This window comes from Oncorhynchus mykiss, chromosome 1 (genome assembly GCF_057628025.1).
Source record: "Oncorhynchus mykiss isolate SJ-2025 chromosome 1, ASM5762802v1, whole genome shotgun sequence".
Lineage (NCBI taxonomy): Eukaryota > Metazoa > Chordata > Actinopteri > Salmoniformes > Salmonidae > Oncorhynchus > Oncorhynchus mykiss.
In genome coordinates this window covers 35891524-35917686 of record NC_143022.1, presented here as the reverse complement: position 1 = coordinate 35917686, position 26163 = coordinate 35891524, and the positions used below count along the sequence as shown (strand labels likewise).

The window sequence follows — 26163 nt, the reverse complement described above, 5'->3', positions numbered from 1 at the left end:
CCACTTAAATCGTATCAATGCCAATTATGTCCGTTGCCCATGCATCGCGCGTTGTATTCTGGGCTATTTTGGGGCAGGGGGAGCTCTCCTTCAAGGAGTGAATGGGAGTCAGTTGGGCGCTAGCTCAAAAACCCAACATTAGCATGAATTTAGTGAACAAGAAGTACATCACAAATATTTTCAGAGATGTAAGATGACTAATTTCTCTGTAATGTCATATAGCTTTGGAATCGTGACATTACGTACTTTTGAGGACGTGGATTTCTCGACTCACTCTGATTTTGAGGGGATTGCGTGACAATCAGTTTAGCAACCGTGTGATGCAGCATTACAACGTGAACTTAATTGGTCGACAGTCTGCTGGGTGGGGCGTTATACAGTCTCCCAGTCATTGCCCAATTGGATTCTTCTCTTATTTTCTCTATCTTTGGGTAAGCACACAAGCTTTACTACAAGGGCATAAGGCTATACAGCCTACAAAAATAAAAGGTAATCCTAGAGTGCAGGGAACATGAATGAAATCTGAATACAAGCTATAGGTGGATAGGCAATGGCATGGCGAGAGATTGGGTTATATGGGAGTTGAGCCCCTCTGTGGTTCTTCCTGCTATCCCACCTTGGTTTCTCCCTCAGCCAGTGATATATCTCGCTTGAGAGGGTAAGATATGTTGAGGAAGGAGTATATTTAGTTGTAAGTGAACATTTAAAGCCACAACACTATGCTTTCTTGAATATATTCACAGATGGACTCAAACAGGGAGGACAGGTGCAGCTTTTAATGTTCCTGAGTTTAAGGTGGCAGTGACAAAAAGAGCAATGGATCATTTATCTGTTTAATCAATGGAGTTGCTGGCCTTACTATTGGTTGCAGAGTGAGTGGAGGTGGTGAGGCCAGACAGAGTAGTCATCTGCTCGGACTCCTGTGCAGCACTGAGGAGTAATGAGGTTGAAGAGCCAGGATTAAGTGCTGGGGAAATCTTCAGGGGATGTAGTATATTTATTTTGTTTCCTTAGGGAGACGAATATTGGGTAGCATTTAGATCTTCACTGTCTTTGGTCCACACTCAAGTCCAGTTGGTGGCGATAATGCACCTTAAAGTTGGTTGCCAAACGCCATATTAAATCCACAGAAGTAGCTTTACGTGGGTAGAACTCATTGCCAACAGTGACAATAGCATTGTGATGCAGAACAGTGGGCTGAGAATAGAACGTTCGGAAGGCATGTTGGTACCATGGTGCTCAATAGGAGCTGGCAGGGTGAAAAATCATTTTTTCAGGATTTTATGTACAGTAATTTTATGAAACTGGGCTCCGTGGTGGGTGCAATGTCATGTATCCAGTCTACTCGGCTTGGTATCCACTATATTCCACAGCCCAAATTGGCTAGAACATAAACAATTATAATAACAAATTAGATTACTGGTCTTAATTTAAAAAATTAAAATATTTTAGAAATAGATACATTTTAGAAATATGCAGGGTTTATGACTGTGGCTATGGAAGCTAGTGATGACCCTCCATCTCATCCCTTGGCAGTAGTGCTGTAGATTACTTTATTTACTGACCTCAACCCAGAGTCTCGCAGAGCGTTCAAAATCAGCCCACTGACACCCCTATCAGATCACAGCAAAACAGAGCAATACTTAAATCATGAGGCATCAAAGCCAAAGGAACTGCATAATAATAAGAAATGCTATAGATGGAAAATGGTGTAGAAACCTACCAAAAAAACAATTAGGCAACAACAAATTCAATTCCTTCTAGACAAATTCCTCCTGGACAAAACATTTCACTGTAATAGTGAAGGCGTAAACTTGACAGTAGAAAACCTAAACAGTATATTTGACCTCTCAGCTTCCCTATCAAATCCCAAAAATTAAAGCAGACAACCTAAGAAAATTAACAATGACAAAAGGTTTGATAACAACAAAAAAAAAAAAATAAGAAATTGAGAAACCCTTCCAACCAAAAACATATTATAGACCCAGAAAATCTGAGCCTTCAATATGGTGAATCACTAAAATACAGAAATACACTATGGAAAAAGGAGGAACAGCACGTCAGAAATCAGCTCAATGTAATTGAAGAATCCATAGAATCAAACCACTTCTGCGAAAATTGGAGCACACTAAACAAAGAGTTATCTATCCAAAATGGTGATGCATGGATAAACCACTTCTATTTTTTTGGCTCTATAACAAAAAACAAACAGCAAAAACATGATCGAAAACAAATCTTGAATCAACTATTAGAGACTACCAGAACCAACTGAATTCTCCAATTACATTGAATGAACTACAGGACAAAATACAAACCCTCCAACCCAAAAAGTCCTGTGCTGTTGATGGTATCCTAAATGAAATGATAAAATATACAGACCACAAAATCCAATTGGCTTTACTTAAACTTTTTAACATCCTCAGCTCTGGCATTTTCCCCAATATTTGGTATCAAGGACTGACCCCAATAACTACTGTGGGATATGCCTCAACAGCAACCGTGGGAAAATCCTCTGCATTATTATTAACAGCATACTCGTACATTTCCTCAGTGAAAACAATGTACTGAGCAAATGTCAAATTGGCTTTTTACCAAATTATTGTATGACAGACCATGTATTAACCATGCACACCCTAATTGCACACCCTAAAAATTTTTAAAAAAAAGGCAAAGTCTTCTCATGCTTTGTTGATTTAAAAAAAGCTTGACTCAATTTGGCATCAGGGTCTGCGATACAAATTAATGGAAAGTGGTGTTGGGGGAAAAACATACACCATTATAAAATCCATGTACACAAACAACAAGTGTGCGGTTAAAATTGGCAAAACAAAACAAACATTTCTTTCCAAGGGTTGTGGGGTAAGACAGGGATGCAGCTTGAGCCCCACTCTCTTCAACAACGACATACTGTATATATATCAACGAATTGGCGATAATGAACTTCCCAGTATGGATTTACTGCCATACAATAACTCTACAGTCTGCAGCATCTGACTAGAATCTGAAGTCAAATGTCGACTGTTTGCTGATGATCTGGTGCTTCTGTCTCCAACCAAGGAGGGCCTAGAGCAGCACCTAGATCTTCTGCAAAGATACTGCCAGACCTGGGCCCTGACAGTAAATCGCAGTAAGACAAAAATAATGGTGTTCCAAAAAAGGTCCAGTTGCCAGGACCACGAATACAAATTCCATCTACACACTGTTGCCCTGAAGCACACAAAAACTATACAGTTGAAGTCGGAAGTTTACATACTTAGGTTGGAGTCATTAAAACTAGTTTTTCAACCACTCCACAAATTTCTTGTTAAATAACTATAGTTTTTAGGACAAGTCGGTTAGGAGATCTACTTTGTGCATGACAAGTAATTTTCCAACAATTGTTTACAGACAGATTATTTCACTCATAATTCACTGTATTACAATTCCAGTGGGTCAGAAGTTTACATACACTAAGTTGACTGTGCCTTAAAACAGCTTGGAAAATTCCAGAAAATGATGTCATGGCTTTAGAAGCTTCTGATAGGCTAATTGACATCATTTGAGTCAATTGGAGGTGTACCTGTGGATGTATTTCAAGGCCTACCTTCAAACTAAGTGCCTCTTTGCTTGACATCATGGGAAAATCAAAAGAAATCAGGCAAAACCTCAGGAAAAAAATTGTTGACCTCCACAAGTCTGGTTCATCCTTAGGAGCAATTTCCAAACGCCTGAAGGTACCACGTTCATCTGTACAAACAATAGTACGTAAGTATAAACACCATGGGACCACGCAGCCGTCAAATAAAGGGAACACTTAAACAATGTAACTCCAAGTCAATCACACTTCTGTGAAATCAAACTGTCCACTTAGGAAGCAACACTGATTGACAATAAATTTCACATGCTGTTGTGCAAATAGAATAGACAATAGGTGGAAATTATAGGCAATTAGCAAGACACCCCCAATAAAAGAGTGGTTCTGCAGGTGGTGACCACAGACCACTTCTCAGTTCCTATGCTTCCTGGCCGATGTTTTGGTCACTTTTGAATGCTGGCGGTGCTTTCACTCTAGTGGTAGCATGAGACGGAGTCTACAACCCACACAAGTGGCTCAGGTAATGCAGCTCATCCAGGATGGCACATCAATACGAGCTGTGGCAAGAAGGTTTGCTGTGTCTGTCAGCGTAGTGTCCAGAGCATGAAGGCGCTACCAGGAGACAGGCCAGTACATCAGGAGACGTGGAGGAGGCCGTAGGAGGGCAACAACCCAGCAGCAGGACCGCTATCTCCGCCTTTGTGCGAGGAGGAGCAGGAGCACTGCCAGAGCCCTGCAAAATTACCTCCAGCAGGCCACAAATGTGCATATGTCTGCTCAAACGGTCAGAAACAGACTCCATGAGGGTGGTATGAGGGCCCGACGTCCACAGGTCGGGGTTGTGCTTACAGCCCAACACCTTGCAGGACGTTTGGCATTTGCCAGAGAACACCAAGATTGGCAAATTCGCCACTGGCGCCCTGTGCTCTTCACAGATCAAAGCAGGTTCACACTGAGCACATGTGACAGACGTGACAGAGTCTGGAGACGCCGTGGAGAACGTTCTGCTGCCTGCAACATTCTCCAGCATGACCGGTTTGGCGGTGGATCAGTCATGGTGTGGGGTGGCATTTCTTTGGGGGACGCACAGCCCTCCATGTGCTTGCCAGAGGTAGCCTGACTGCCATTAGGTACCGAGATGAGATCCTCAGACCCCTTGTGAGACCATATGCTGGTGCGGTTGGCCCTGGGTTCCTTCTAATGCAAGACAATGCTAGACCTCATGTGGCTGGAGTGTGTCAGCAGTTCCTTCAAGAGGAAGGCATTGATGCTATGGACTGGCCCGCCCGTTCCCCAGACCTGAATCCAATTGAGCACATCTGGGACATCATGTCTCGCTCCATCCACCAACGCCACGTTGCACCACAGACTGTCCAGGAGTTGGCGGGTGCTTTAGTCCAGGTCTGGGAGGAGATCCCTCAGGAGACCATCCGCCACCTCATCAGGAGCATGCCCAGGCATTGTAGGGAAGTCATACAGGCACGTGGAGGCCACACACACTACTGAGCCTCATTTTGACATGTTTTAAGGACATTACATCAAAGTTGGATCAGCCTGTAGTGTGGTTTTCCACTTTAATTCCAAATGGACAATGATCCCAAGCATATTTCCAAAGTTGTGGCAAAATCAGGACAACAAAGTCAAGGTATTGGAGTGGCCATCACAAAGCCCTGACCTCAATCCTATAGAAAATGTGTGGGCAGAACTGAAAAAGCATGTGCGAGAACTGAGGCCTACAAACCTGACTCAGTTATACCAGCTCTGTCAGGAGGAATGGGCCAAACTTCCCCCAACTTATTGTGGGAAGCTTGTGGAAGGCTACCAGAAATGTTTGACTCAAGTTAAACAATTTAAAAGGCAATGCTACCAAATACTAATTGAGTGTATGTAAACTTCTGACCCACTGGGAATGTGATGAGAGAAATAAAAGCTGAAATATAAATCAATCTATTATTCTGACATTTCACATTCTTAAAATTAACTGGTTATCCTAACTGACCTAAGACAGGGAATTGTTACTATGATTAATTGTCAGGAATTGTGAAAAACTGAGTTTAAATGTAATTGGTTAAGGTGAATGAAAACTTCCGACTTCAACTGTACGTACCTCGGTCTTAACATCAGCACCACAGGTAACTTCCACAAAGCTGTGAACAATCTGAGACAAGGTAAGAATGGCCTTTTACACCATCAAAAATAAACATAAAATTTGACACCAGTTAGGACCTGTAAATAAAAAACTTGAATCAATTATTGAACCCATTGCCCTTTATGGTTGTGAGGTCTGGGGTCCACCCACCAACAAAGAATTCACAAATTGGGACAAACACCAAATTGAGACTCTACATGCAGAGTTCTGCAAAAATACCCTCTGTGTACAAGGTAAAAGAACAAATAATGCATGCAGAGCAGAATTAGGCCGATAGCCGGCAATTATCAAAATCCAGAAGAGAGACGTTAAATTCTACAACCACCTAAAAGGAAGCGATGCCCAGACCTAAAATGAAGGAAAGCTTTGACTATGTGAAGACTCGGTGAGCATAGCCTTGCTATTGAGAGAGGCTGCCGTCGGCAGACCTGGCTCTCAAGAGAAGACAGGCTATGTGCACACTGCCTACAAAATGAGTTGGAAACTGAGCTGCACTTCCTAACCTCCTGCCAAATGTATGACCATAATAGACTCAGATTAAACACACAAAGAATTAGAGAACAAATCAAATGTTGATAACTAGCTAACTGGTTATAAAGCAATGACTGTATGCTAGAAAGCTATCCTAACTAAAATGGAACAGCTAGCTAGATAGCTCATCTGGTATGTGCAGGTAGAGGGGGACAATGGCGAACATGTAGATGAGAGCCATGCGCCAGAGGAATAGGCGGCGCGGCAGAGTGATACAGCCCATGTCTGCGCTGTGTTTAGCCCTTTACTGGGTGCCTCCTCTCCCTCTGCTCCTGCAACAGGGACCGTCAGTAGGCTACTGTAGCGGGACCGGAAGACAAGCACTGAGATGAAGACCATTCTAATGCGGTGTTCACATGCATACAAACTAGGAAACTCGGAAATGTCCGACTTGCTACCTGGTTGAACGCGGCACATTTCCGAGTTCCGACTAGCATGTTAACATGGCATTATTATATCAGTGGTGGAGACACGTCGCTACAGGTGAATGAAAATGTTCAGGGGGAAAGGAAAAGACTGCCGCACATGCGCAGGATAGACACCCTAAACACAGAGTTTCTAAACCCAGAGGCGCAACATCACGAGACTCCCGGGAACACTTGCGAAGAAGACCAGGCTGGGGTCTGGGGTTAGAGAAGTCAACGAGATAAGTGAAACTTTCTTCCTTATTTGTACATTTTCTCATAATCTAAAGGCACAACCTAGATTGGAGCCAATGTCTTCAGTAGTTGAACATGTTATCACGCCTACCCCGTGAAAGTGACACACTGACACGTTTCATTTTAGTCAAAAACTATACATCGAAGGCGTCCGATTTGACAACCTGCACATGCGCAGTTCGAACTGCGCATAGGCATGACCTTAGCTAGCCAACGTCCCCATGACATCGCCTACAACTTGATCAAGGCTTTATATTGGAGAAGCAGTTTCTGCCCATCTTCATACAGCACTGTCTTAGCCCTAAATCATGTAGCTCTGGTACTGAGCTTGACGTTATACGTGCGGCCTCAAACACCAAACTTGTCATTTCTCGTTTACAAATGAATGATTTCAAAGCAATGTTATCTGCTTTGACATTGAGGCAGGAACAGGCACTGGCAAGCTGTTTTTCACTGTATCAAATGACATTTTATTCATCACATGCCTCGTAAACAACAGGTGTAGACTAACAGTAAAATAGTTACGGGCCCTTCCCAACAATGCAGAGGGAAAGAAAACAGAAATAATAGAAAAGTAGTAGCACGTAATAATAAATACACAATGAGTAGCGATAACGTGTCTATATACATGGGGTACCAGCACCGAGTCGATGTGCAGAGACATGAGGCAATTGAGGCAGATATAACTAGGTATAACTAGGAATAAAGTGACTAGTCAACAGGACTAGTTTAGTTTATTGTGCAGGACGGATCATCAGGCAACGAGCAGACAGACAGTCATGGCAATAACAGATACATGCAGACACTAAGCAACACAGTCTATGTATGTATGTACGTACATTCAAGTCCTACAGCGAAAGAGAGACAGGTTATATTCATTAACAGTAGAACAGATCACTGTACCCTTACTTCTCTTACACCATATAAATCAAACTTCCAGAATTTCATTAGACTTGACAAATATAATTTTACATTATAAAAATACTCAAATCTGATTGTAGCGCACATTTACACAAACAAAAGTGGCATCTAAACAATTAACAAAAATGTGTCATTGCAATTAGTTTGTTTTCCAGCATTTACATGATCGTTAAAGACAGGAGAGTTCAGTAGTATGGAGACCTGGAAGGCTGCAGTCATGACAGCCAGGAGGATGGCAGGAGGCTGTCCACAGGGCGTGTGTGTTAGCCCAAATATCGCCTGACAGACAATTAAAACACTTATTTCTACAATTTAGTTATCTCTACCATGGCCATCTATAACCCTGTACGGAGCTGTCTATTAATAAATACCTTGTCCGCTCTAGCATGGCCGGCTAGTGACTGATGAGACTGGATGGAGAGGGATAGGTCTATTAGCTGCATAAAGCTTCACCATGTTTTGGAATGTCTATTATATCAACAACAGAGAGAGAAATGACAGACTGCCTCTCTAAATGGCTTCTGTAGAGTATCTCAATGGACAATGAGAGACAATTTCTCCAACTTGTCAACTGCGTGTTTGTTTGCATGTGTAATTTGTGGGGTCCTACCTAACCTTAAGACGTTCCATCTGTTTAAGGCAGACACAAATCACGATTATTTGGATGGCTAGACTCAATTGTGTGTCAAGTGGTCCCGTCAGCCCCAGTGCTGCTGGTCTGTCTGCTGGTCAACAGAGGGGGTATGGCCTCTTGGTCTGATTCTCTGATGAAGATAACAGCATCACCACTAACATTAATCAGACACTGAGCCTGGTGAGAGAATGAGAGAAACCGAGAGGGAGAGAATGAGAGAGGACAGACGTGAGGTTCTTTAACCTGTTGGTTCTTTGAGAAAATCTTGTAATGCTATAGGCCTCCAGTTCTTTAACTAACAAAGCAAATTAACAGTGTGTGTTACTGTACCTGGTTCTTGTTGGGGTTTTCCATGAAGACACACTCCTTCATGCTGTATGACACTAAGGCATTTCCCCCCAGAGCTGCTACATGGGCACGGACCATGGCAAACACCTCCGCTATGAAGGAATGGAGGAAGCCACTTACACCCCCCTCCTAACACACACACACACACACACACACACACACAAAATATGCTAACCATTGAGATATCACTGCTATGAGCGAGCAGAGGAACTGACTACGCACACCACAGAAAAATGTAAAAATGTCCTATTCATCTCTGATGACATCTTCAGGAATCTATCACACAAACATGTGTATACGTTGGGTTGCCATGGCGCCGACGGAGATGGCCGCCTCGCTTCGTGTTCCTAGGAAACTATGCGTTTTTTTATTTTTTTACGTGTTATTTCTTACATTAGTACCCCAGGTCATCTTAGGTTTCATTACATACAGTCGAGAAGAACTACTGAATATAAGATCAGCGTCAACTCACCATCAGTACAACCAAGAATATGATTTTCGCGAAGCTGATTCTGTGTTCTGCCTTTCAACCAGGACAACGGAATGGATCCCAGCCGGCGACCCAAAAAAAACGACTCCGTAAAAGAGGGAAACGAGGCAGTCTTCTGGTCAGACTCCGGAGACGGGCACATCGTGCACCACTCCCTAGCATTCTTCTCGCCAATGTCCAGTCTCTTGATAACAAGGTTGATGAAATCCGAGCAAGGGTAGCATTCCAGAGGGACATCAGAGACTGTAACGTTCTTTGCTTCACGGAAACATGGCTCACTGGAGAGACGCTATCGGAGGCGGTGCAGCCAGCGGGTTTCTCCACGCATCGCGCGGACAGAAACAAACATATTTTTGGTAAGAAGAGGGGCGGGGGCGTATGCCTTATGGCTAACGAGACGTGGTGTGATCACAGAAACATACAGGAACTCAAATCCTTCTGTTCACCTGATTTAGAATTCCTCACAATCAAATGTCGACCGCATTATCTAACAAGAGAATTATCTTAGATTATAATCACAGCCGTATATATTCCCCCCCAAGCAGACACATCGATGGCTCTGAACGAACTTTATTTGACTCTTTGCAAACTGGAATCTATACATCCTGAGGCTGCATTCATTATAGCTGGGGATTTTAACAAGGCTAGTCTGAAAACAAGACTCCCTAAATTGTATCAGCATATCGATTGCGCAACCAGGGCTGGAAAAACCTTGGATCATTGTTATTCTAACTTCCGCGACGCATATAAGGCCCTGTCCCGCCCTCCTTTCGGAAAAGCTGACCATGACTCCATTTTGCTGATCCCTGCCTACAGACAGAAACTAAAACAAGAAGCTCCCACGCTGAGGTCTGTCCAACGCTGGTCCGACCAAGCTGATTCCACACTCCAAGACTGCTTCCATCACGTGGACTGGGATATGTTTCGTATTGCGTCAGATAACAACATTGACGAATACGCTGATTCGGTGAGCGAGTTCATTAGAACGTGCGTTGAAGATGTCGTTCCCATAGCAACGATTAAAACATTCCCTAACCAGAAACCGTGGATTGATGGCAGCATTCGCGTGAAACTGAAAGCGCGAACCACTGCTTTTAATCAGGGCAAGGTGACTGGTAACATGACCGAATACAAACAGTGCAGCTATTCCCTCCGCAAGGCTATCAAACAAGCTAAGCGTCAGTATAGAGACAAAGTAGAATCTCAATTCAACGGCTCAGACACAAGAGGTATGTGGCAGGGTCTACAGTCAATCACGGACTACAAGAAGAAAACCAGCCCAGTCACGGACCAGGATGTCTTGCTCCCAGGCAGACTAAATCACTTTTTTGCCCGCTTTGAGGACAATACAGTGCCACTGACACGGCCTGCAATGAAAACATGCGGACTCTCCTTCACTGCAGCCGAGGTGAGTAAAACATTTAAACGTGTTAACCCTCGCAAGGCTGCAGGCCCAGACGGCATCCCCAGCCGCGCCCTCAGAGCATGCGCAGACCAGCTGGCCGGCGTGTTTACGGACATATTCAATCAATCCCTATACCAGTCTGCTGTTCCCACATGCTTCAAAAGGGCCACCATTGTTCCTGTTCCCAAGAAAGCTAAGGTAACTAAGCTAAACGACTACCGCCCCGTAGCACTCACTTCCGTCATCATGAAGTGCTTTGAGAGACTAGTCAAGGACCATATCACCTCCACCCTACCTGACACCCTAGACCCACTCCAATTTGCCTACCGCCCAAATAGGTCCACAGACGATGCAATCTCAACCACACTGCACACTGCCCTAACCCATCTGGACAAGAGGAATACCTATGTGAGAATGCTGTTCATCGACTACAGCTCGGCATTCAACACCATAGTACCCTCCAAGCTCGTCATCAAGCTCGAGACCCTGGGTCTCGACCCCGCCCTGTGCAACTGGGTACTGGACTTCCTGACGGGCCGCCCCCAGGTGGTGAGGGTAGGCAACAACATCTCCACCCCGCTGATCCTCAACACTGGGGCCCCACAAGGGTGCGTTCTGAGCCCTCTCCTGTACTCCCTGTTCACCCACGACTGCGTGGCCACGCACGCCTCCAACTCAATCATCAAGTTTGCGGACGACACAACAGTGGTAGGCTTGATTACCAACAACGACGAGACGGCCTACAGGGAGGAGGTGAGGGCCCTCGGAGTATGGTGTCAGGAAAATAACCTCACACTCAACGTCAACAAAACTAAGGAGATGATTGTGGACTTCAGGAAACAGCAGAGGGAACACCCCCCTATCCACATCGATGGAACATTAGTGGAGAGGGTAGTAAGTTTTAAGTTCCTCGGCATACACATCACAGACAAACTGAATTGGTCCACTCACACAGACAGCATCGTGAAGAAGGCGCAGCAGCGCCTCTTCAACCTCAGAAGGCTGAAGAAATTCGGCTTGTCACCAAAAGCACTCACAAACTTCTACAGATGCACAATCGAGAGCATCCTGTCGGGCTGTATCACCGCCTGGTACGGCAACTGCTCCGCCCACAACCGTAAGGCTCTCCAGAGGGTAGTGAGGTCTGCACAACGCATCACCGGGGGCAAACTACCTGCCCTCCAGGACACCTACACCACCCGATGTTACAGGAAGGCCATAAAGATCATCAAGGACAACAACCGCCCGAGCCACTGCCTGTTCACCCCGCTATCATCCAGAAGGCGAGGTCAGTACAGGTGCATCAAAGCTATCTATCTCAAGGCCATCAGACTGTTAAACAGCCATCACTAACATTGAGTGGCTGCTGCCAACACACTGACTCAACTCCAGCCACTTTAATAATGGGAATTGATGGGAAATGATGTAAAATATATCACTAGCCACTTTAAACAATGCTACCTAATATAATGTTTACATACCCTACATTATTCATCTCATATGTATACGTATATACTGTACTCTTAATAATCTACTGCATCCTTATGTAATACATGTATCACTAGCCACTTTAACTATGCCACTTTGTTTACATACTCATCTCATATGTAAATACTGTACTCGATACCATCAACTGTATCTTGCCTATGCTGCTCTGTACCATCACTCATCCATATATCTTTATGTACATATTCTTTATCCCCTTACACTGTGTATAAGACAGTAGTTTTGGAATTGTTAGTTAGATTACTTGTTGGTTATTACTGCATTGTCGGAACTAGAAGCACAAGCATTTCGCTACACTCACATTAACATCTGCTAACCATGTGTATGTGACAAATAAAATTTGATTTGATACGTGTACCTCTCGTAGTGATGTGGTCTCCCTAATGAAGAACATGTTGATGATTCCCAAGTATTTCACAATGCGCGTCCCGGGAAGGAAGGACAGAGGAGTCATCTTCACCACAGTAACAGGGGCACCGCACGGCAACGACCTGGTGGAGCGTAGCGACCGGGACCGCCCCTCTGGGAGAGGACTGCAGCGCTCTGAAGACGAGACTGGAGGAGGGGTGGTGGGGGGAGAGAAAGGGAGTGAGAGAAAAAAAACAGGAATGGATGGCAATAACAGACTCAGCCTTTAGATGGCGACACATAGAATAGCAGACATGATGGGCTATGAGCTGGAAGAAAATGGATGCAGAGTGTGTGAAATTTGAATGTGAACTATAAGCTGTGTGTATGTGAGCATGTAGGGCAGCATGGTGACAGAATAATCACAATGATGAAAGCGTAAACTGCCAGGCAGTGACAGACAAACAGCCATACAGCCTCAACACTGGCCAGGCCTCAGCCACGTGTGTATGTATTTACAGTGCCTTCAGAAAATGTTCATACCACTTAACTTATTCCACATTTTGTTGTTATAGCCGGATACAAAACGGATTAAATATAACAAAAAAAAATAAATCACCCATCGACACACAATACCGCATAATTTGCAAATGTATTGAAAATGATATACAGAAATCTCATTTGCATAAGTATTCACATCCCTTTGCTATGACACTCCAAATTGAGCTCAAGTGCATCCTTGAGATTTCACTACAACTTGATTGGAGTCCACCTGTGGCCAATTCAATTGTTTAGACATGATTTAGAAACAAACACTATATAAGGTTCCACAGTTGACAGGGCATGTCAGAGCAGAAACTATACCATGAAGTCCAAGGAACTGTCCGTAGATCTCCCAGATATATGCCTCATCACAAATCTATCTGGGGAAAGGTATAAAACAATTTCTAGAGTGTTGAAAGTTTCCAAAAGCACAGTGGTCTCCATCGTTGAGAAATGGAAAAGCAGGAACAACGAATGGAGCCAAATCCTTGGGAACCTGCTTCAGAGTGCAAATCTTTGCCCCAGTCTATCAGGACAGTGACCCCAAGCATACAGCCAAAGCAACGCTGCAATGGCTTCAGAACAAGAATGTGAAAGTCGTTGAGTGGCTCAGCCAAAGCCCAAACTTGAATCCCATTGAAAATCTGTGGAGACTTGAAGATAGCTGTTCACCGCCGCTCTCCATCTAACTTATGAGCGCTTGAGAAAATCTGTAAGGAAGAATGGGATAAAATTCCCAAATTCAGATGTGCAAAGCTGATCCAGACACACCCAAGACGACTCAAAGCTGATCCAGACACACCCAAGACGACTCAAAGCTGATCCAGACACACCCAAGACGACTCAAAGCTGATCCAGACACACCCAAGACGACTCAATGCTGATCCAGACACACCCAAGACTACCCAAAGCTGATCCAGACACACCCAAGACTACCCAAAGCTGATCCAGACACACCCAAGACGACCCAAAGCTGATCCAGACACACCCAAGACGACTCAAAGCTGATCCAGACACACCCAAGACGACTCAATGCTGATCCAGACACACCCAAGACGACTCAATGCTGATCCAGACACACCCAAGACTACCCAAAGCTGATCCAGACACACCCAAGACTACCCAAAGCTGATCCAGACACACCCAAGACTACCCAAAGCTGATCCAGACACACCCAAGACTACCCAAAGCTGATCCAGACACACCCAAGACGACTCAAAGCTGATCCAGACACACCCAAGACGACTCAAAGCTGATCCAGACACACCCAAGACTACCCAAAGCTGATCCAGACACACCCAAGACGACTCAATGCTGATCCAGACACACCCAAGACTACCCAAAGCTGATCCAGACACACCCAAGACTACCCAAAGCTGATCCAGACACACCCAAGACTACCCAAAGCTGATCCAGACACACCCAAGACTACCCAAAGCTGATCCAGACACACCCAAGACTACCCAAAGCTGATCCAGACACACCCAAGACTACTCAAAGCTGATCCAGACACACCCAAGATGACTCAAAGCTTATCCAGACACACCCAAGACGACTCAAAGCTGATCCAGACACACCCAAGACTACCCAAAGCTGATCCAGACACACCCAAGACGACTCAATGCTGATCCAGACACACCCAAGACTACCCAAAGCTGATCCAGACACACCCAAGACTACCCAAAGCTGATCCAGACACACCCAAGACTACCCAAAGCTGATCCAGACACACCCAAGACTACCCAAAGCTGATCCAGACACACCCAAGACTACCCAAAGCTGATCCAGACACACCCAAGACTACCCAAAGCTGATCCAGACACACCCAAGACTACCCAAAGCTGATCCAGACACACCCAAGACTACTCAAAGCTGATCCAGACACACCCAAGATGACTCAAAGCTTATCCAGACACACCCAAGACGACTCAAAGCTGTAATCGCCACCAAAGGTGCTTCTACAAAGTATTGACTCAGGAGTGTGAATACTTATGTAAATGAGATATTTCTGTATTTTATCTTCAATACATTTGCTAAAATTTCTGAAAACACGTTTTCACCATGTCATTATGGGGCATTGTGTGTAGATGAATGAGGGGGGGGGGGGGAGAATACATTTAATACATTTTGAATTCAGGCTGTAACAAAATTTGAAATAAGTCAAGAATACTTTCTGAAGGCACTGTACCTGTGTGTGGGTGTGAGAGAGTCCCTATGTGCGTTTGTTTGAATTAGCCTGTGTGTGTGTATGATCGATACAGAACAGAAGGCAGTCTTGTTAAGCAGAATGATTGAAACAAGCCAGAGTGTGAAAGATGTTCCATCTTGTAACATAGTGAATGATGCTTCAATCAGACCAGGAACCTTCACAAACAATTTGAACAACATTAAGTCTGCATCTCAAATCACTCCCCAGTTAGTGCATTACACAGGGATCTGCCATATGGCTCTGATCCGAAGTAGTGCATTACACAGGGATCTGCCATATGGCTCTGATCCGAAGTAGTACATTACACAGGGATCTGCCATATGGCTCTGATCCGAAGTAGTACATTACACAGGGATCTGCCATATGGCTCTGATCCGAAGTAGTGCATTACACAGGGATCTGCCATATGGCTCTGATCCGAAGTAGTGCATTACACAGGGATCTGCCATATGGCTCTGATCCGAAGTAGTGCATTACACAGGGATCTGCCATATGGCTCTGATCCGAAGTAGTGCATTACACAGAAATCTGCCATATGGCTCTGATCCGAAGTAGTGCATTACACAGGGATCTGCCATATGGCTCTGATCCGAAGTAGTGCATTATAAAAGGGGATACCGTGTGATTTGAAATGTGTTGTGACATTTAAACCCAGTTAATTATGCTCAGTTATTATCACAGTTTATGAAACTGTTTATTTACGAAGTGCAGAAATATCAAAATGCATTTCCCCCAGTCACCAGCTTTAGTGAGACATTTTAAGTGCGTTTTAAGCATGTTTTAAGATACTCCTTGATGTTTACTTCCTCCATGTCAGTCACTATTGCGACAGAGTCAGAGGTTATACACTGGCTGTTGGTTGGCTATCCCTCTGAGGGGCGGGGCTTCAACTTTCACACTCTAGCTAATCAGCTGGTGCATGATCTGAGACGCTCCACCCCACAGCGGCATGCGGGGAAGGATGTGTATATTTGTGTGTGTGTGTGTGTACCAGAGTGTGCTAGCAACTGTGTCCTCCTACTTGTCTTAACTGATCCTCGTCTTATGGTGTGAGCTTTCAGCCTAAGCAGCTCTAGCCAGGTGCTGCATCTGTCTGCAAAGGAACCGTAATCAACCGAGGGAGCTGGAGAAAAATACACGCACACACACACACCACACGTACACATGCACAGAGAGAACATCCACACCGCATACATGCGTGCACACACACACACACCGTACACACGTACCGAAAACCGCATACACACATGACATAATACAGACACACATAAAGAAAAGAACACGGGACAAAATAAAAAATGTAAGGATGAGAACTTAAAACAGGACCGTGGTAGCCATGGCAGCAGGTAGGGGGTGGGGTGTGGGGGGGAGCCTACCTCGAGACGAGTGGACCATGGCACTCTCAGGAACACCTGTCGACACACACACACACAACATGATCCACCGCCACGTGTGTTGACTCTTCAGTCCTCAGCAACACACAGTATCTCAATACCTTACAGACAGACGCTTCCTTTCCTACGTTCTATTCCCTAGTCCTATACCCACATCTTGTTCCCTAGTCCTAAATCCCATCTTCTAGTCTTGGTTGAAGTGGAGGTGGTGGAGGGCAGCCATTTTAGTTTAACCCCTCCTCTCTCTCCAGACCAATGACGAGCAGGATTGTTTCTCTTCTAGGAATAAAGACAGGGCTGCAGGTCTAAAATACCTGAAAGAAGATTTACCTGGGCATACTGTTATAGTATTTACCTGGTGAAACAGTCTCCGGTGGTAAATTCACGTTTAACACAACTATCACAGAACACATTAAAAAAGACAGAATACAACACTATGGGTTAAGGGAGCTTCAAGGGTGAGAGGTTAAAGGCAGTTAGGGGATTTCTGATGTTTTGTCTGCTATGGGATGGTTATTGGAGGTTAAAGGTTAGGCAGTTGTTAGTGGTTAAGATTAGAGGTTATAAGGGGTAAGGTGTGGTGGTGTACCTGAAGGTTTGGCAGTAGGCTGGTTGTTGGAGATGGTTGACTCTCCACACAGCTCCATAGAAAACTGGAGCTGTTCCTCATTCTCACCACTCCCTGGAAAACAAACAAACCCCTCAACCCACCCGAATATACCAACTCAAGTAGAGGGTCTTATCTCTCCAGCTCGCCCTAACTCCAGAACCTTAACTCTAAGCCGTGACATACAGTGGGGCAGAAAAGTATTTAGTCAGCCACCAATTGTGCAAGTTCTCCTACTTAAAAAGATGAGAGAGGCCTGTAATTTTCATCATAGGTACACTTCAACTATGACATACAAAATGAGAAAAAAATCCAGAAAATCACATTGTAGGATTTTTAATGAATTTATTTGCAAATTATGGTGGACAATAAGTATTTGGTCACCTACAAACAAGCAAGATTTCTGGCTCTCACAGACCTGTAACTTCTTCATTAAGAGGCTCCTCTGTCCTCCACTCATTACCTGTATTAATGGCACCTGTTTGAACTTGTTATCAGTATAAAAGACACCTGTCCACAACCTCAAACAGTCACACTCCAAACTCCACTATGGCCAAGACCAAAGAGCTGTCAAAGGACACCAGAAACAAAATTGTAGACCTGCACCAGGCTGGGAAGACTGAATCTGCAATAGGTAAGCAGCTTGGTTTGAAGAAATCAACTGTGGGAGCAATTATTAGGAAATGGAAGACATACAAGACCACTGATAATCTCCCTCGATCTGGGGCTCCACGCAAGATCTCAGGCCGTGGGGTCAAAATGATCACAAGAACGGTGAGCAAAAATCCCAGAACCACACGGGGGGGACCTAGTGAATGACCTACAGAGAGCTGGGACCAAAGTAACAAAGCCTACCATCAGTAACACACTACATCGCCAGGGACTCAAATCCTGCAGTGCCAGATGTGTCCCCCTGCTTAAGCCAGTACATGTCCAGGCCCGTCTGAAGTTTGCTAGAGAGCATTTGGATGATTCAGAAGAAGATTGTGAGAATGTCATATGGTCAGATGAAACCAAAATATAACTATTTGGTAAAAACTCAACTCGTCGTTTTTGGAGGACAAAGAATGCTGAGTTGCATCCAAAGAACACCATACCTACTGTGAAGCATGGGGGTGGAAACATCATGCTTTGGGGCTGTTTTTCTGCAAAAGGGACCAGGACGACTGATCCGTGTAAAGGAAAGAATGAATAGGGCCATGTATTGTGAGATTTAGAGTGAAAACCTCCTTCCATCAGCAAGGGCATTGAAGATGAAACGTGGCTGGGTCTTTCAGCATGACAATGATCCCAAACACACCGACCGGGCAACGAAGGAGTGGCTTCGTAAGAAGCATTTCAAGGTCCTGGAGTGGCCTAGCCAGTCTCCAGATCTCAACCCCATAGAACATCTTTGGAGGGAGTTGAAAGCCCGTGTTGCCCAGCAACAGCCCCAAAACATCACTGCTCTAGAGGAGATCTGCATGGAGGAATGGGCCAAAATACCAGCAACAGTGTGTGAAAACCTTGTGAAGACTTACAGAAAACGTTTGACCTCTGTCATTGTCAAGAAAGTATTTGAGATAAACTTTTGTTATTGACCAAATACTTATTTTCCACCATAATTTGCAAATAAATTCAAATGTGATTTTCTCATTTTGTCTGTCATAGTTGAAGTGTACCTATGATGAAAATTACAGGCCTCTCTCATCTTTTTAAGTGGGAGAACTTGCACAATTGGTGGCTGACTAAATACTTTTTTGCCCCACTGTATAGGCTTTCAGAATACTGACCCCTGGTGAGAGCCTTGTCTGCTGCCTGCTGAGTCTCCTTGTCAAAACTCATGGCTACGGCTGTCACCGCCACCTGGAGGGGAGAGGGGATGTGAGAAAATGAGAGAGAATGAAACTCTTTTTACCTTGTTGCTATCATTTAATGACACAAATGTAAGATAAAGATACTGACCAAAACCGAGTTAAGATGGACAAGGTAGGAGAGGTGTGCTCAGGTATGTATGTCCTCTCACCTGTATGAGTTCTTCTTCTGGTACGGCTACAGTGAAGTTGAGATGGCAAAGACAGCAGGGGATCATGGAACGCAGCTTAAAGTATAGACTCTACACACACAGACAAATAAAAAGCAGACAGTTCAATTTAATATGGAAGTTAATATATTAAGTAGAATAAGTAAGAGGAACACCAACGCTTAACCCGTGCTTCCCTCTTATGTGTATGGTCTTACTTTGAGCAAGTTCTCACAGAGGTCAGTAAAGATCTTGTTGAGGCCCTGGTTGGTCAGATTGGCATTACTGAGTCTGTAGACCCGGACAGATGTAAACATCTTGGGAGGAATGGAAGAGAATGAGTAAGATATTATAAATCGCAAAATAAGTAGTAGTAGTCGTCATTGTAGTGTTTCAGTATGCGAGCCTGACCTGTAGTCCTGAAGTCCAGTTGTGAATCCCAGGCATGACCTCCGTGTTACAGCTGTAGAACCCTGGAGAGAGACAGACATATGGACGGACATGGTGAAAGAGCAGAGTTGAATAGAAAATATAATTTCTAGTAGAACAGTGTGTATATGTATACCTGCAGGTATGGGGGCATCAGTAAGTAGGGATTGGATGTCCTCTACTGCATCAGTGTCATCAATCTGAAGACAGGAGAAGAAATACATTAACACACCACATCCTATACTATGCCCACACACTACAATTTACACATCCAACATAACACACCCACCCTACAGTACACACACACCCTACAGTTAGAGGACACCCAGCCAGCCATACCTCCAGTACAAAGGCATCCTTCTTGCCGTGGGACAGGTCTAGTTCGGACAGCTCATCTGAACTCTCAGAGGTAGACCTGAACAGTCTGCTGGACCGCTGTCTGTCAGGGATAGGAGACCCCACCACCTCCTCTATACACTCCTACAACAAGAGCAATAAGAACAACAATAGAAGGGCCTCCGGGGTGGCGCAGTGGTTAAGGGCGCTGTACTGCAGCGCCAGCTGTGCCATCAGAGTCCCTGGGTTCGCGCCCAGGCTCTGTCGTAACCGGCCGCGACCGGGAGGTCCGTGGGGCGACGCACAATTGGCCTAGCGTTGTCCGGGTTAGGGAGGGCTTGGTCGGTAGGGATGTCCTTGTCTCATCGCGCACTCCTGTGGCGGGCCGGGTGCAGTGCGCGCTAACCAAGGTTGCCGGGTGCACGGTGTAGCCTCCGACACAATGGTGCGGCTGGCTTCCGGGTTGGATGCGCGCTGTGTTAAGAAGCAGTGCGGCTGGTTGGGTTGTGTATCGGAGGACGCATGACATTCAACCTTCGTCTCTCCCGAGCCCGTACGGGAGTTGTAGCGATGAGACAAGATAGTAGCTACTACAACAATTGGATACCACGAAATTGGGGAGAAAAAGGGGTAAACATTTTTTAAAAATAAAATAACAACAATAGGTTGGCTCCGACCAACCCTGTCCAGGTTGTAAGCCGCTGAGTTAGTCACAGTCCCATAGCAACAGCATCAGTCCAAACCACACAATAAGTAGCTACATCCAATTCACCCACACCCAAGAAGGCGCTATCAAAGTAAGTTTTTATATTAGTTAATAGCACACACAACATTTTAGTGGAGGGAGGAAAAGTGAGAAGACTCTTCAGGGGTTGGGTTAACGCAGCATTTATCTTTTTTTCCACTATTTTCCAATATTGTTTTTTAAATGCAGATTTAAAATGCTTCTTATTGTAAATTCTGCTTCAGTCATGGTTCGCGCCAAATCATCAATGGAAAAGGACAAATTTCATGCTTTAGTTTCACTTCTCCACTTGAATGAAATATCTTTGCTCTAGTCATTGGATCATCAGACAGAGCTCTGACAGGTGTAGGTTACTTTTCCCAAGTACTTTACTCCGGTGTAGTTTTTCTCCAATAATAAGTTAAAATGCAAACATTAGAAAACGTGGCTGGCTACCTTCTTTCTGTGATAAGAGTTGTGATTTTAGAGTGTATGCATTTCCGTAGATCTGTGATTCTGGACTGTACTCGTACAGCTGTAATTGTAGGACTAGGACTAATTCTAGAGTATTGTACTCGTATAGAGGTTTAATTCTTGAAAGGCTGTAGTTCTCATACAGAGCTGTGATTCTAGAGGGTGTTGTACTCATACAGAGTTGATTAATAGAGAGGATAGTGTGGCATGCATCACTAATTGGGCATGCTCAGTACCGTATTCAGGCCGGTGAATGCCTCAGGGTCCAACGTAAATAACTTCTTAACAACCAGAGAAAGACAGGAGATAACTATCATTTTCATATTTACACAGAATTACACCTACACACATATGGCTGTGTGTGCGTGCCTCTCACCGGGGGGTGTATGTTGTAGAGCTCCTTGTTCTTGGCGATGGTGTCATCGATGCGTTTCTGCATGGTGGAGATGTGTTGGTCGTAGCTCAGGTCACTAGGGGTCTTTCCAGCTATCTGGATACCACCTGGAGCTGGCAGCGCTGACAGGTACACACCCGTTGCAGACTGGACACACACACGCCAAAGAGAGGGATATACACGACACACACACAGACCCGTCAGATACACAACTCGTAGAAGACTGGAGGAGAGGTAGGCACGCACGCACACCACACACACAGACTTACAGCTAGTCCCAGGAGCATGTTTTCTCCCACACTGATCTGAATGCGGAGTCCAAACAGAGCATTCATGGAGCGCAGTTTGAGTTTGTTCATCAGCTGTGTGTGGAGCTCATACTCCATGAAGGGGAGGAGGTTAGAGATGGATGTAGCATTCACCTCCCCTTGGGCCTTCTTCTTCGTTCGACACAACCTGCAATATAACATCATTTTACATACCTCTTCCTCATACGAAAAAACATAATAAGCTCAGAAAAAAAGAAACGTCCCCTTTTCAGGACCCTGTCTTTCAAAGATAATTCGGAAAAATCCAAATAACTTCACAGATCTTCATTGTAAAGGGTTTAAACAATGTTTCCCATGCTTTCCAAAAAATTAATGAACATGCACCTCTAGAACGGTCGTTAAGACATTAACCGCTTACAAACGGTAGGCAATTAAGGTCATAGTTATGAAAACTAAAAAGAGGCCTTTCTACGGACTCTGAAAAACACAAAAAGAAAGATCCCCATGGTCCCTGCTCAGCTGTGTGAATGTGCCTTAGGCATGCTGCAAGGAGGCATGAGGACTGCAGATGTGGCCAGGGCAATATCTTGCAATGTCCGTACTGTGAGACGCCTAAGACAACGCAAAAGGGAGACAGGACGGACAGCTGATCATCCTCACAGTGGCAAACCACGTGTAACAATATCTGCACAGGATCTATACATCCAAACATCACACCTGCAGGACAGGTACAGGATGGCAACAACAACTGCAAGAGTTACACCAGGAACGTACAATCCCTCCATCAGTGCTCAGACTGTCCGCAATAGGCTGAGAGAGGCTGGACTGAGGGCTTTTAAGGCAGGTCCCCACCAGACATCAACGGCAACAACATCGCCTATGGGCACAAACCCACCGTCGCTGGACCAGATAGGACTGGCAAAAAGTGCTCTTCACTGACGAGTCGCGGTTTTGTCTCACCGGGGGTGATTGTCAGATATGCGTTTATCGCCGAAGGAATGAGTGTTACACCGAGGCCTGTACTCTGGAGCGTGATCGTTTTGGAGGTGGAGGGTCCATCATGGTCTGGGACGGTGTGTCACAGCATCATCGGACTGAGCTTGTTGTCAATGCAGGCAATCTCAACGCTGTGCGTTACAGGGAAGATATCCTCCTCCCTCATGTGGTACCCTTCCTGCAAGACAGGAATGTCAGTATTCTGCCATGGCCAGTGAAGAGCCCGGATCTCAATCCCATTGAGCAAGTCTGGAACCTGTTGGATTGGAGGGTGAGGGCTAGGGCCATTCCCCCCAGAAATGTCCGGGAACTTGCAGATGCCTTGGTGGAAGTGGGGTAACATCTCACAGTGAGATGGTAAATCTGGTGCAGTACTTAATGCAGCTGGTGGCCACACCAAATACTGACTGTTACATTTTGACCCCCCCCCCTTTGTTCTCAGACACATTATTGAATTTCTGTTAGTCACATGTCTGTGAAACTTATTCAGTTTTTGACTCAGTTGTTGAATCTTGTTATGTTCATACAAACATTTACACGTTAAGTTTGCTGAAAATAAAAGCAGTTGACGTTTCTCTTTTTGCTGAGTTTATTACCCATACAGACAGGATATATGGTGGTAGTGTGTGTATGTTACCTGGCCTGTATGAGGCAGCCCTTCCCAGTAACCTCAGCCTCAGCAGGTAGGTCTATGGTAGTAAAGAGCACATCAGGGACCTTCTGTCTCCTACAGTGGTAGCAGTATGTAAGCTGAGCTGGGAACGGCATGTTGAACTCATCATACGGGATGTGAACAAACCCGCAGCTAGGGGGCGACGCATCCTCAAACCTGAAATACACACACACACGCAGCTCAGAAAAAAATGCTAAAACACCATTTTTAAATTCAATTAATCCAATTAATTCAGAACACCCCTCTCCATTTAGAAGCAATCAATGACTAGGTTAGTCCAAAACCTCCTGGCCACTCAAATCTTTTCACACCTACACTAACACCCATCTAGCAGTGTGTGTGTGTTCCTACCCCAGCCAGGTTGAGCTAACTTCCCCCTCGCCCCTCTCCGACCCCACCATGCCGGGGTGTGGTTGTCGTGATAACCTGTGGTCGCTGCCGCCGGTGTCCAGACAGCCCTCACGCATGAATCTGGGATTCAACATGGCCGCTGTGCCAGATGCAGACAGGATACACACCTCCTCACTGTGGGAACAGGAGGGAGGGGAGAAGAGAGATGGTGGATAACTTTAGATCCACATAACTTTAGATAACTTTCTGTGCCTATAATGCACTAACAGACTTTGAAATACAACTTTGGTCTTTGTATTGTGTGTGTGTGCAGTGTACCAGATGCTGGTGCTCTCGCTGTATCCCACCACAGCGTGGCAACCCAGGGCTTTTGCATGAGACTTGATCTCCTGACGAATCTCCTCCCACCACGCGTCCCTCGTCTCCGGCTCGTCTGCAACACAAACACACATAATGTCATGCACAGACACACATACATAGCGACACGGACACACACACACACTGGCTGGATACCTGACTGACAATCAGAAATTAGCTGACTATCAGAAACTAAAACCTATTAGAAACTAGAAGTATCGAAACTTGCGAATACCATTAAATAAGAAGCAACAGAGAATCAACTGACACTTTTTTTTTCTGATTGTGTTAAAATGGTGCATCATAGCAAGCAGGTACCACTTAACCAACTGTCAGTTCGTAACACAGTGAACATGATGTTGATGACGATGATGAACATAATGAAGGTGTTTAGTTAGTGTCTGGGCTGTTCTCATCTCATAGCATCATCTCCAGGCCAGCCAATCACAGGAAGACAGGAATGTAGGGTGGCGTCCCAACCCCCTACATCTCCTTAACTTCATTCCCATAAAGTATTGTGTTCAGTAGTTCACACCAAAGCTAAAAAATATATATATGTAAAAAAAAACTGAAATTAATAGGAGTATTCTTATTGGACAAGTGCCTTCCTGTTTCAAAACATTATCTACAGTTTTTGAGGCTCCTGAACAAGACCCTGGCCTCACATAAGGCCAGGCAAGGAGGAGAAGAGGCCCTTCTCAGAGCCTTCATCATACTCAAATGAGGGACACCTGGTGGAGGCTGAACCATGGTCCTTAATAATAACCATGGGTCCACTCTGTACCTCCTGGGAGAGGCCACATGCTCAAAGAGAGATAGAGACGATAGAGAGGGAAGAAGGGAGAGAGAAAGAGGAAAATGGAGACACGGGGAGGAAGGAAGGATGTGAGATGGATGGATAAATGGCTCAGGCATAACAGACCCAGAGCAGAGCCCTCTCTAAAAGAAGCAGCATGTCTCACAGGTACGCTCACATCCACACGCATGGGCAGAGGAGGGCCATATTCATTCATCACAGATCTTGAACGAACACAGCCCAGTCTCTAACTACACTACCCTGTGTCTCACACTCCCTCCATTCCTGTACCCCCCTCCATCCTCTTGTCTCTTCCCCCCTCCCAGCATGAATACGGCCCAGTGAATCCAGGGATGATGCACATACCCAGTCTGTCTCAGTTTTAACCTGGACAGGCTTCTTAGAGGAGCATTACTGAAGCGCAGGGAGAACTTTAGGGATGCAATGTGTCACACACTGCTGTAGCAGCTTGGGATGGTGGGCTAGCCAAGGGGGAAGGAGACTGGGGGGGGGGGACTTAGCGCATGCTCAGCACACACACATACACAGACTAGGAGAGAGGAGGATGGCAGCTCAGTGAAAGAAACAGAGCTTTAGTTTAGAGCTGTAACTAGATGCTTGCAGACATCCATATTTGTGTGCCTGGGTGGGTGGGTGGGTGGGTGTGTGGGTGGGTGGGTGTGTTTCAGTGAGCTGCCATGTCTCCAGTGTGTGAGACCAGTAGGAGGAGGGAGGTACCTGCAGCGACACTATTCCAGTCTAGCAGTTTGTAAGAGCGCGTGTTACCCAACACTGGGCCAGAACAACACACACCATTAGTACAGAAAGAGAGAGGAAAAAGAGAAGATACAAACTACAACACAACAGCACCACAGTAATTGCAAAGACACAGACCACTGAGTCAATACCAGAGTCTAGCAGAGAGAGAGAGAGAAAGAGAAATAAGCGAGAACAAGATAGAGAGAAAAGCAGATATGGTGAGAAGAATGATCAAAGATATGCTGTGGAATTAGACAAGCGGGGAGAGAGGTAAAGGCTAAAGAG

At 45.2% G+C, this 26163-nt stretch overlaps 1 protein-coding gene across 44 annotated transcripts in view; it reads right to left on the bottom strand.

Moving 5' to 3' along the window:
• Positions 1 to 7359: 7359 nt before the first annotated feature.
• Positions 7360 to 26163, bottom strand: part of LOC110521665 (C2 domain-containing protein 5) — a 52372-nt gene continuing 33568 nt past the window's right edge. For 4 of the 44 annotated variants that reach the window (XM_090229605.1, XM_090229693.1, XM_090229761.1 and 1 more), the window contains 18 exons: positions 24285 to 24399; positions 23967 to 24140; positions 23580 to 23771; positions 21947 to 22133; positions 21660 to 21824; positions 21520 to 21564; positions 20089 to 20229; positions 19886 to 19949; positions 19732 to 19793; positions 19539 to 19637; positions 19324 to 19413; positions 19091 to 19163; positions 17301 to 17393; positions 16694 to 16729; positions 16309 to 16440; positions 12576 to 12772; positions 8799 to 8945; positions 7360 to 8645 (listed from right to left, as the gene is read on the bottom strand). In XM_090229605.1, the coding sequence (XP_090085731.1) occupies positions 8520 to 8645; positions 8799 to 8945; positions 12576 to 12772; positions 16309 to 16440; positions 16694 to 16729; positions 17301 to 17393; positions 19091 to 19163; positions 19324 to 19413; positions 19539 to 19637; positions 19732 to 19793; positions 19886 to 19949; positions 20089 to 20229; positions 21520 to 21564; positions 21660 to 21824; positions 21947 to 22133; positions 23580 to 23771; positions 23967 to 24140; positions 24285 to 24399 (2138 nt within the window). In that variant the 3' untranslated portion in view covers positions 7360 to 8519. The remainder of the gene's footprint in view (positions 8646 to 8798; positions 8946 to 12575; positions 12773 to 16308; positions 16441 to 16693; positions 16730 to 17300; positions 17394 to 19090; positions 19164 to 19323; positions 19414 to 19538; positions 19638 to 19731; positions 19794 to 19885; positions 19950 to 20088; positions 20230 to 21519; positions 21565 to 21659; positions 21825 to 21946; positions 22134 to 23579; positions 23772 to 23966; positions 24141 to 24284; positions 24400 to 26163) is intronic. The other 40 variants (XM_090229632.1, XM_090229721.1, XM_090229765.1 and 37 more) reach the window with 14 other exon arrangements.